This window comes from Bombus vosnesenskii, unplaced genomic scaffold (genome assembly GCF_011952255.1).
Source record: "Bombus vosnesenskii isolate JDL3184/JDL3185 unplaced genomic scaffold, Bvos_JDL3184-5_v1.1 scf7180000013319, whole genome shotgun sequence".
NCBI classification, from domain to species: Eukaryota; Metazoa; Arthropoda; class Insecta; order Hymenoptera; family Apidae; genus Bombus; species Bombus vosnesenskii.
In genome coordinates, this window is record NW_022882964.1 from 898,421 (window position 1) to 911,029 (window position 12,609).

Below are 12,609 nucleotides of genomic sequence, written 5' to 3' on the forward strand. Positions count from 1 at the left end.
ATTCTCAAATATATTTATTTAATAATTTATAATTCTAAACAATATTTTTATATGCATATTTTAACTATTCTAATGTATAATAATCGATTAAAAACATGTGAATATTACTGAAACATGTATATTTTTAAATTTGTGATTTATGAACGAAAAGGTCATTTACTAAATATCTGTTTGCTTTTAAGTATATTCTGCAAATAATCCATACTTTAAGTCAACTAACTATTTATGTAACATGCGACTTTTAAGAGAGATTGATTATTGTGAATATTTTGACATAGATACAAGTGAAAGATCTATACAAGATATTATTTCATATATCATTGATAATTTAAATAAATGATCATTAAGATATGTGTTAGAATAAATGAAATAAAATAATGTTCGGCAGTTCGGGGTAATGTAAAGCACGTTTTGCGCCACTGTGCGCGTGGTACGACGGCGCAGTTATTGGCATTTCCCAAAATTTCGTCGACCAGTCACACCGAGCAATGCGAACACACCTCTCGTAGGAACCAATCAGAGTCTCAGCATCTATTGCTACTGTATAGTAATTGGGGCAACGTACAACAATTGAAATTCGTTGTGCCGGTTAATATTAGCAATAAATTAAAAAAGAATCTTAACAAAAAAATTCGTTTGCTTTTTAAAGTTGGTTTTCAACGGGTGTTTTGCATAGATAAGTTATAATAGACGGTATCGTGGTAAGGTGAGCGCTTGACTCGTACGTCGCTGGATGTCTACGAGTACCCCACCTTGTGATTCGGCCTAAGCTTTGACGAGATACCTCTATTGGTATTGGGGTCTCCGACTCGATCGTGGCAGGTTGGATTTACCCCGTTTGTCACTGAGAAAAATCGCCTTGGTCAATCTACGTTCTCGAATCTTAACGTTCATTGCTACTGGTACTTTTTTCAGTGAGACTCTCATAGGGCGGAGGAGATCGCGCAGTTCACGGGTTTTCTTTCCGCTAAATAGTGCGTCCTGATTGCTGACATTTCTTGCATTAGAGCTACGGCAAGGTATGGCGTTTTTGAGAACGGTGCCGCGTTGCAGTGCCGGTAAAAAGCTGAGGAAGTGTTTACCACTTCCTGTCGGCCTCCTGGAGAACGTAACGAAGCCATCGGTGCAGTTAGTGCAGGTGTACGATCGCGAATACACCGGCACTACCGCTGACGTGAAGCCGGCTCCTCCGCGACAGATCGATCCTCTGGATTTGAAGTTTAACGATCCCGTCGCCTCTTTTAAGAGTAAAACCACGAAAGAATTGCTTCGTGCCTACATCGTTTATCAACTATGTACCATCGAGTACATCGCCGAGAACAATATGAAGGTAAGTTCAAATCAGACTCGATGACGTTACTTTGTATATTACGTGTTATTATAGATTTGTTATATACCTATAAATTATCCCTATGACGTACGAAATAGCATGACATGTGCTCTCACAACGTCTTCTCTCTCTCGCTCTTTTCCCTAGCCTGTCTTTTCTGTTCCAGCCACATTGTAAAGTCATTTGTTTGATTTTTTTTTCTCAGATCCATTCATATATATATATATACGTAAATTCGAAAAAATATTCTTATGTATCGATCATCTACAATTCTAAAACTTTAGTCTATAATGTGTATCTAACAATCATTTAATACATGGAGTGTAACTAGAATACAATACACGTAATATATACGATACATAGGTATATATAAGTATAATAGATATGCGATATAAGAGTTGCTATTGGATATTCATAAAATTTGAAGTATTTTATTGCCATTTTCATATAAAACAGCGATTCATTCATACATAAAATTCTATTAAAACGAAGAATTTTTTCTCATATCAAAGTCAGTTGTACGACGTTAATCACGTTAGTTGGATCTTTCAGATAAATAATTGGTGTTCTGTGCCTGTGTATGAATTACATATATTTAATGCAATCGATGAAATTATAGCATAATTGTATATATATATACATATATTATATATTATATATTATATTATTATAGTATATATATATATATATATTAACGGAATTTTATAAAATTCCGTTTAATAGGATTTTACTCACAGACTAAGAATAAGGAATTTGTCGTGAAAAAATCATAGAAATAAGATTTATGCATTGTTCTGTAACACCGAAAGGAAATCGTTTGTTACGCAATAGCGTTAGAGGATCGCAAAATTAATTAATTGTCGATTTTTCTGTGCAAAGTTTTTTGAATATTGAAGGAAGGTAGAGATTTTTGGAGATTTTCTATATTAAATATGAACCAGCAACCTTTTATCGATAGCGTCGGGATTCGTAGCCGATTTATACAACGACGTGGCATGGCGCGTTATTGATTTTAGTAATACTTAATAGTATATTGAATCGACCTAGCAATTTTGTCGCAAACTTATAGTGGTGGCCAATTACGTAACTAGGAAGGAATGACCAGAGGATCGTAAAAACCTGTACGATTTCATTGGCTAGCTCGGGTTGTTACTATTGTACTGTTTAATTTTTACGGAAATACTCTTCTACGGAAGGACTGTTTAATTTCCTACGACGTGTCGTCATCTTTATGTAGTTAAATGAAATAATTTGTAGTTTTAAATTTGTTAAGCTTCATTCGTATCAATATTTTATTGATATGTATATAATATTTTTGGTACTACAAGAATGCTATAGTGCTTAATTTAATTTAATTTCATTTATTATTTAATTTCTCCTGTTTATATTAAAGTTTCAAATGAAATATACAAGATTCGGTAGATTAATAATAATTATGGAAAATAATTAAGTATGGTGCTTGGTGGTCTATCGTAGGAAGTGAATTTAGGTAAAATATACTCTAAGTAGGTATTTTTGGAGCAATAATATTATAATTTATATAATTATAATATATAGAATATTTTATTGATACTTGTAAATATTATCCTTTTAACTAAGTCAAGTGTTTTTCTATGTCAATTACTTAAAATTATGATGTAGAATAATTTAACAATATGTTGTACAAAATGCATTTATCTGCAATTATTTTACTTAAAGGATTTGTAGATATCTAATTCCTCATAATTACAATTCTTTTTTGTACGTACGCGTATATATATATTCTTACTATCATTCTTCTCATTATTTTAAATTATCTAAAACTATATGGCAAAGTAAAATTCGCAAATTGGAAGATCTAAAAGTTCGATCCGTTTGAATATATGGAAGCAATTTTAAGTAGATTTCCAAAATTCGCCAGTATTCGTTCCAAAGTTTGAAGCTAGTTTATGAAGATCGTATATTTGACAAGTGCAATGAACGAATCATTATAGTGGCCATAAGCTTACATAAAAGGTATTTATTTGCATATACCCTTATTTTTCAATGATATGTCTTTTTTATTACGCTCTATATTAGTCCATATAGATATATCTCATTTTTATAGTATCAAATATTTTTAATCATATGAATGTACTATTAAATGATATAATAAATACAACGACGTGCCAATACTTTTTGTAGCCACTTACGAGTAGTATTAGAACCTTATGAAGCGTATCTTATTAGGTATTGGTTTTGATTAAGATTTACAAATATACTTGCATATATTGAATTTGTTCTCATCATTAACTCGTGAGCACAGAGGTTTCTACCGTCTTGGTTTTATTTCTAACAACATCATTCATTGTTGCATTCATTAGATATGCACATGACTGCCGCGAATAAGGAAAATTAACTTGTTCGCATTTAATTATGTAATAATGTAGCTTTCGTCGAGTACTTAAATAGAAGAAGGTGTATATACATACGTGGTTGGTGATTCACATCCTATCCTGAATGTATAAACCTTGCTACACCGTATTGATTATTATTGATTTTTAAAGTGCGACATGACTCTGTAGTGTCTTCGTTTTAGACTGTTGGCAGACGGTGCCAAGAATTGTATTTTGCTGTGTAATACTCCGTGAAACGTTTATTCTGATCGTATTCAGTTCTCGAATATTATAATAATATTATTTATAAATACATAATAATAAATGAAAATATGAATTAAAATTAAATATACTAATAAATGGAATTACACGATATAACAATTGATATTACACACGTTTCAAATAAATATCTTATCTAAGAAATAATATCTATATATTTCAGAGTTAAAAGAGTTTTCATTTCTGTTATTTCGTGGAAATGCATAAATAATAAACGACCAGTACTAATTTTAATGGTTTCATATATCGAAATAATTTTATCATAAGATCAAGAGATTCAGCGAAGAAATAATATTAGCGTATTTTTTCAAAAACGAGAGATACATGTATAGGTAATAATATAGAGTATTTTTAAATACGAATATTTTAAAATTTATTGAAGATTTTCCTATTACAGTTCATATTTTACCTATCATTTCTTCAAATTAAAAATTTATTAGACACTTGTTCTTACATCGTTTTTTTTTTCTTCAAGCTTGATAGAAAAGTAAAACTGATTTTCGTAAGAAAAAATAGAAGTAAACAAAATTCTAAAATCCTTCGGCTTTTTTTTTGATTTTTTGAAATTAAAACGTGGATATTTCTTGCTTATAACTGAAAAGAAGTTTCTACGAACATTTAAATGCCTTATCGTTGATTATAATGGAAACGTTCCCTTTATCTCTAAATTAACATAGTTATCATCGACTAATTACATGGACACTTGAAATTCTTGGTCGATATATGTACTATATATTTATCGGTTAGATAAAAGTCGTGCAAGTTCTGTAATCACATCCTATCTCTCTCGTAGACATTTTCAATCTTTTCGTTTAATCCTGGGAAATCCACGAATATAGACGTAAATTCTTGAAAACGATTTAAATCCTTTGAAATTCTCGATCGTGATCTGCAATTATTTTGATCAAACTTTTATCAAATCCTTGAAGATTGAAAGAGTTAAAAAGAAATCAGTTTCATCATTGAGATTGTCACAACCTGACCACGTTTCTTTATTAGAATTTTTGTTCAGGCTATCGATCTTATCTTGTATTTCGATTATTCAGTAAGGTAGAAATTTGATAAATTACGTGATTATTCGTGATTGATTCGGTACTCATTATTCATGCCATTCGGCTTGTTTCAGACACGACAAATGATTCATATTTTGAAGAAATTTATTTTTTGTATAATAATGTATAAGATTTACTTCTTTACGATAAATGTCCCGCTTTTCAGATATTTTCTTATAGATAGCACTAATGCTGCATTTATGTTTATACGACATGATAATGTTTCTCTTCTTTTATGTGTAATTGTTATTTTTGTCGTAATATGTATTTGTTTTATACGGATTAATTAATAAAACTGATAAAAGCGAAATACAAAAGATTTATTATATTCGTTGCGAGTGTTACAATATCACAATAGGACCTATTGATAAACGAGAATTCTTATAAATTAGAAGTTGTTGGAAATAGAACCTAGTAATTTCTAAAAATGCTCTTAACGTTTCAATATACCACGCTCGGAAGAAAACTGAATAGAAAGGATTATTATTGGCATACAGGGAAGGTGTAGTTTCATGGCATTAAATCACACGTGTCTTTCGTATCATCGAAAATTAAAGGCGCGGAATCAAGTGGAGTTTAGTATGGTACTGTAATCTAGAAACACTGCGTCTTCTGATTCCTATCTTTGTTTCAGATTTCATTGAACGTTGTTCAAGAAATTTTATCGAAATGGCGACGCTTAATCACTTTTAGTCGACATTGAAAGTAAATATAATATTTTGAAAAGATATCTTTACTTTGAAATTAATGGATTATTTTATATGTATATACATATTTTAATTGATTTAATAATTAAATTACCTATTATAACACTGTTCGACATTTTAAGCGTAAAAACATTTTAGATAATGTTAGAATTAATTTTTTATGAATTTTTATCTGGAACAAATAAAATATTTCTTATTAGTAATCGTATGGGTATGATAAAAATATTTGATTAAAAAATTAATTAGATTTTGAATTTAAATAAGAATTTGATTAAAAAATTAATTAGATTTTGAATTTAAATAAGAATTTGATTAAAAAATTAATTAGATTTTGAATTTAAATAAGAATAAAATAAGAATGCGGCGTTAAAGAATAAAAGAAGAAGAAGCAGATGTTACGTTCAGATCACCCAAGGAACCAGGTGTTGAGTTATTCATCTGTGAAGCTTATAGCACGATCGTAGAGAGGGTTACTTTTCAGTTGAAATCTTAAACCTTATTAGGCAGCATTTACAATTGTAGTTTATTTTCCATTCAATAGTCAACGACGTGTTATGAACTCGGTACCTCTAAAAGGTACTTTGAAGCCATATTGTAACGATACGAGTTGCCATGGTTTCTAACTTCCGGAGAAATATCACAATCTTTCCGGAAAACCGAACACCTCGCTTTAATTCTGCTACCACTCCACCCTTACCAGGAGGAGGTGCGTTAAGGAAGCTCGGAAGGATGATTGCGATACTTAGGTCGTCGTTGATCGGAAAACTAATTTTTGACAACTAACAATCAACGTGTGTCCTGAACAAACGAGGGAGCTTGGACTGTCCGAGTGGAACAGACATACATATCATAACATTCAATCAGTATAGACATATTCTAGTATTTTGTCAGCATAGATATTTTTTTTTTAACATTCTATCAGCACAGACGTCATATACAAGCAACGGAAATGTATACATATACTGTACTCGTTTACATTTTTCATTGGCTTTCATTCAAGTACAAGTACCCCGCTGCTATTCAATCTGAAAGGTGTACAAGTTCGGTTCTTATCCAAAACACTTACGCGAATATATCGTGACTGATGACTATAATAGTTATTCAGCGTATCACTCACGTTCGCTACTAAGTCGGTAAATTAGATACAGAATATACTAATTTATACCGTGTTTAGTTCGATTTAATTTTAATTCCGTAAGCTAAACTAATAAAGTTTCTTTTTTAACGTTGTTGGACCGAAAAATAACATATACAATAATAGTGCTAATTCATATTGTTATAAACAAATTTTTAATCGCTAAATTTAAATCATTAAGATATGGAGATATAAATAAACCAAAGCTGGAGACAGCTGAATTGCGCGCGAATCTGTTGAAACGAAATGTTAAATATAGTTCGGATTGCAAAGGGTTAGAAAGAATCATCGTCGGTACCATTAATAGTTCGGCAGATATAGCAATTTGTTTAATCAATTAATCTGAAAATTACTCGACATTCGTCGCTCTTCGTTCGCTTTATCGATATTCCGGATTTTTAGTTAAAACTTAAAATATAAGTTAGAAAACTTTAACTTATTAATTTTAACCAATAATTTCGATAATAACTATAAATGTATAGTAGCAATTTGTATTATACACTTACAAACAATATAATCAGTAAAATTAAATCAACTATAATGGAATCGTAATACGCACTTGTACAATTATAATATACTTATCATACAATACAATTATGTATATGTATACATATATTATACAATTATAATTAATATCACACAAGTTATTATAAAAAATAGTGAAAAACGTTCATAATACAACTAATTTTCTAAGATACCACCAATTTTTCGATATACAAAGTTACATAACAAATTCATTTATTATCGTAGCGATTCATTCATCTCCCACGTTGCGCTGTAAGTTTACGTCGCCATATTAGACGCATTTTAGCGGTGAAATGCTGAGTCAAAGCGGAGTGTGTCTCGCCTTGCGGGTGAGGCACTCGTCTGTCGTAGACTCGCTTCAGACAGTTGCCAGACGATAGAGCACTGTTTCGAAATCTTTCCATAAACATCGCGTCTACGGTCGCGTTGCACATACTACATACTGATCGAGTCGCGTGTTAGCCGCACGTTTGCATCGCTATGCGGCTGACATAAATGCGACGGATGCACAGAGGCGCGCGCGCATGCGCGTTCCCTGCGTCGCCCGAATAATCTTTCTTTTATTGGACGTAATGCGAATTTTATTCTACAGTGGTTCACAAAAGTATTTGGACACATCGTAGAAAACTTTGGTGTATACAAGGTGTCTCGCGCAACTTGCAGGGCAAGTTGCAGCTCTGAAACGGTAGAAGATATTAGGCAAAGCTAAACGGTTTCGAACGATGTATGATCCAATATGGGTACCCATGCCGAAAGTAGTGATTTATTTTGAATATTTAAAAATTACCTCAATTTTTTAAAATAGAACTACCAATTTTTTCTAATACATCAATCGATAGATCTTTTATATTTTCTATACAAAAGAATTAGGGCACTTAGAGTGAAAATCGATTAATTCGAAAGATATTTGTACTTGTCCTATTGTACGTGAAAGGAAAGTATCGTATAAGAAAAGACAACGTACTACTTTTATGTTTATTCCTCGTGTTTTATGCACTCAATTTGGCGAAATTAAAATTGAAATATCTTTTAAAACAAGCATTTTCACGATAATTGAAACCTATCATAGTAATTACAGTGTTAATAAAATTTCGAAATGTTTCGTATCACATACGTCATATATTTATAAAAGATTTATACAAGTGTTCGAACACTTTCGCAAGGTATATATTCGCGAGTGCAACTGTTTGAGTATTTATGTCGCTTTTTGGAATAATCATTTTATGAAATGATGATTTTGGTTTTGTAATTGGTATTTTATGTATTAAAAAGATATTGTATTTGTATTTCATGTATTGAAGGTGGGTCAAGTTATCAAGTTATTATCTGATCAAGTTCATCTTGTACGCTTGATTCGATTTCATTTTCAGAATATTTAACCTCTATTAATTCATATAGTTAATAAAATTCAATAGGCATATAAAATTCTGCAGCGTTAAATACAAATTTTATAAGAAATTGCATACAAATTTTATAACAACGAATCAAATATAAATTTTATAAGTGTCGAAAATGACAAGGTTAGTTCGTGCTCGCCATCCATATGCAGGTGCGTTAGTTGTAAGAAATAGTAACTAGATAGTCCTAGTTACAATCGATAGATTTAATCGATAGGCTTAAGATGCTTTTTTGTTTTTATCCCTAGTCTTTGTAAGCGCGTGCAATAAAGGGTTTTTTTTTGCTCAGAACGGTGTGATAGATTTATCCATTCGATAAAATAATAACTATTGCGATCCTACCTCTGAGTATAGAAATAACAACAATAAAAAATTGTATAAAAATTTTACAATACCATATAAATATAATATAATTCCATGTTATAACATTTTATTATATATCCTATTGGTAATAAAATTCAATATCTATTAGAAACTCTGGAACGTACGGAAATATCTGTCAATTAGAAATTTCCTCAGAAGGTACATTTTTTTTTATTTATTGCGTATCGTTAAATATATGAATATTTAAATCGTATTTATATGCATTTTATCTCTACTACTAATTCGTATTTTTATGCTAATTTGGTACAGTTACCTTAGTGCTGTTAATTAATAAGCAACTAGTTGGTTATTAGTTAGTTAACAAATTAGTACTTGGAGTGAGAAAATATTATTTTAGCAATTTGAAATGAAACCAGTACATTTATAAAGTGTAATCTTCTTGTTACTTCTTCGTACTTCGATGGCTTTGTTTTATTTGCAGGATGCTTGATTTGTTAATAATTTCATAATTTCACGTTTAGGAACTTTACTTACGACACCCTATAGATACACCCGAATGCAAGTGAATGAAAGGGAGAAAGGGGACCAATGTTCCTCATTCGATTCGACTGTAATGACACAGTGATAAGTAGTCTCAAGGCCGACTAGTTCGTCCGAAGTTTACAACGCATTTACAACGGGATACCTTTGTGCAAAAGGAATCGTGAATTACGATTCTCATGCAAAGAAGTCATTACCGGTAGAGTTTACCTCATTAGTAATCTAGAGAAATCAATCGGACACGTGGATGGAATTATCAGATCGACATTTCCTTCTTCCTTAAATTTTCCATTAACTTTTCGATGTATGCCGAACTACCTTAAGGAGTATCATAACACGCGTTCTAGATCATTTTTGCTATCTTTCTTTACAAAAAGTCTACATATATCTATGATTTCTTTTGTTCGTGTTTCAGTAACATTCACACATCCTTTAAATCCTTAATTGATATCATAGAGAAAAGAGTTAAATTAGATTTGAATTAGAAGGTTTAAAGGTGTTTAAAAATCTAAAAAATTTGGAAATTTGAAAACTTGGTCGCTTGAATCCGTGGATATTGATTTGCTAATGTAAAAGAATTTGTAGCTTCATAATTTATAATTATGAAAAGAAAAGAACTTATAAACTTAAGCTATATTTGAGGTTATTTTCGTGCTTATGGATATCTTTAATTAATATTACTTAGGTAATAGTGGTACGATACTTATCACGACAGAGCGCGATATTTACATAGTGTATCATTTTAGAGACTGTCTTTCTTTTTTTATATTCGATGAACGCATTACATAAGACTGACTTCTATTGATTCAGGTTAGAATGGTTCTACGACATGTGTCTACTTATACGTATCAGATCAAGATTCTTATCATTTTCATTAATAACATTTACTACGTACTAATAAGTGTACAAGTGTATAGATTGTTGCATAATCATAGAAGTCAGATTTTCTAGCTATGAGCAGAAATTTTATACTAGTATTATTATAATAACTATATTATAAGAACAGTAGTATTCACAGTAGCAAACTTTTTTTTTAAATTATGAACATTTTTTAGAGCTCCTGTAAAACACGTATGTCTATTGCTTTAATATTTGCTTTTATCTTAATAAAATGACACGTGTATTACTTTATTTTTTACTCAAACTAAATGATGTTTGTTACCAAAAAGAGATTAAGCAAGAAGTTGATGTAGGATAAAAAAATATCCCTTGTTTATCGTTATTCGTTGATGTTATATCATTGCGATAGGCAATTGTCATTATTATTATTATTACTATTATAATATTATATATACTGTTATATTACATATATATTATCTTAGTAGCACATTTCAGTACAATTTTTATTATTGAGAGATAATACATATCATCGTCGAATTACTAAGAATGGCGATTAGCCACTGTTGATTACATTAGTAATACATACCTGTATTCGTAAGAGCTTACGCTTTGAAGCAAAAATTGAGCATACTTACAAACAAAACCTTGGAAACTACTTACTACGAAGAGATTATTAGGCATATTGACTAAAGATAAACAGCGTGTCGACTAAACTAACAATTCTAGATGTCCTACAATAGAACGGTTGCAAAGTTTATAGATTGTTAAATATTATTTTCTTAAGAGAGAGTACTTGAGCAGGCAGTATACCGAAATTTTATCGGCAATTTTGTTAGACGCACGATATAATGAGCTATCGTAAATTAAATCGTTACCAAAAGCAAGCACACGTAATACTATTTGCAATAATATTGACTCTTTCGAGGCGATTGTAGCACAAATTGTGGATATTTCCCTAGCAACGGATTCTCCATAAGAATAAAAAGAAAGAAATAAGAATAACGACAAATCACGTTACTGGTGTGATTTCGATTTCTGCTTGCACCCGAATCGACGCGACACTCCGGTAAATCAAATCTTAAAGATTTTTTTTTTTTTTTATTTAAAATTTCATATTCACAATTTGTCCAATTTGAACATTTGGTAGAATTGTTTATCTGTTAAATCTTAAAGATGCTCGATAACGAAGCTCTGAACGGCAATGAATGAATTTGAACGAGCCTGGAACATCAACTTGAATCATCGAATATATTATATATGTTCCATGTAGGAAAACAAAGCTCGTCTCGAAATCTCGCAATCACGTCCATCTGGAGACGATTCATGATCATCGTAAAACCCGCCCTCCTGAGATAGTTTGATTCGAAAAATCTTTTGAAACGAGCTATAGCTTCAAATGTGGCATCCTCTATACAGATTTCAATTTTTATATATTTATATATTACAATTAATAATGCCAGTAGTATTATTATTATTGGAACATTTTTTATAGATGATAATTCAAGTTGAACGATTAAAAATAGTATACCCGAAATTAAATTTTCGTAATTTTCGAGCTTTGTAAAAACGATAAAAAAGTTGGGTTGTTATTTTACAGGTAGAAAATCACGTTGAAAAAGATATACACAAAAATGTTCCATAGATCGTTTTTCATAATGTTTGTTGTGTAGCGATATGAATCGTTCAAATATGTTTTCAAGGAAAAAGTACAATTGTGAAATACGTATTGCGATATAAATGTATGTACACATGTATGTACGTATGTACATATCAATTATTCGAAAAATAAGAATTATTTGTTTTATACGCGTGACTCATCCTGCAGAAACCTTTATGAATAATTTTGCATACGTATGCTTGTATATTATCTTATAATTTTTGTCAAGTACTTAAACGCTTGTTGCCTTGCACAGAATAAATTAACACAATATTTAATTTGCTGTATCACAAGTGTCTTTAAATACGAATATGAAATGAAATGACCGATGAATGAATATGAAAATACGAAATCAAATATTGAGTCGATTACTTATTTATCAATCTGTGTAGGGAAATCTCTCTTATTATAGCTGCTATAAAGCGGACAATGCATCAAATGTGTCACGATAGAAAACTGTCGTGATTAA

The 12,609-nt window shown here is 30.7% G+C and overlaps 1 protein-coding gene across 2 annotated transcripts in view; it reads left to right on the forward strand.

Moving 5' to 3' along the window:
* Window positions 1-561: 561 nt before the first annotated feature.
* LOC117235644 (proline dehydrogenase 1, mitochondrial) overlaps window positions 562-12,609 on the forward strand; it is a 41,533-nt gene continuing 29,485 nt past the window's right edge. Inside the window, exons 1-2 of one of the 2 annotated variants that reach the window (XM_033497871.1) lie at window positions 562-822; window positions 916-1,330. In XM_033497871.1, the coding sequence (XP_033353762.1) occupies window positions 1,022-1,330 (309 nt within the window). In that variant the 5' untranslated portion in view covers window positions 562-822; window positions 916-1,021. Of the gene's footprint in view, window positions 823-915; window positions 1,331-12,609 lie in introns of those variants that run through there. The other variant, XM_033497874.1, reaches the window with a different exon arrangement.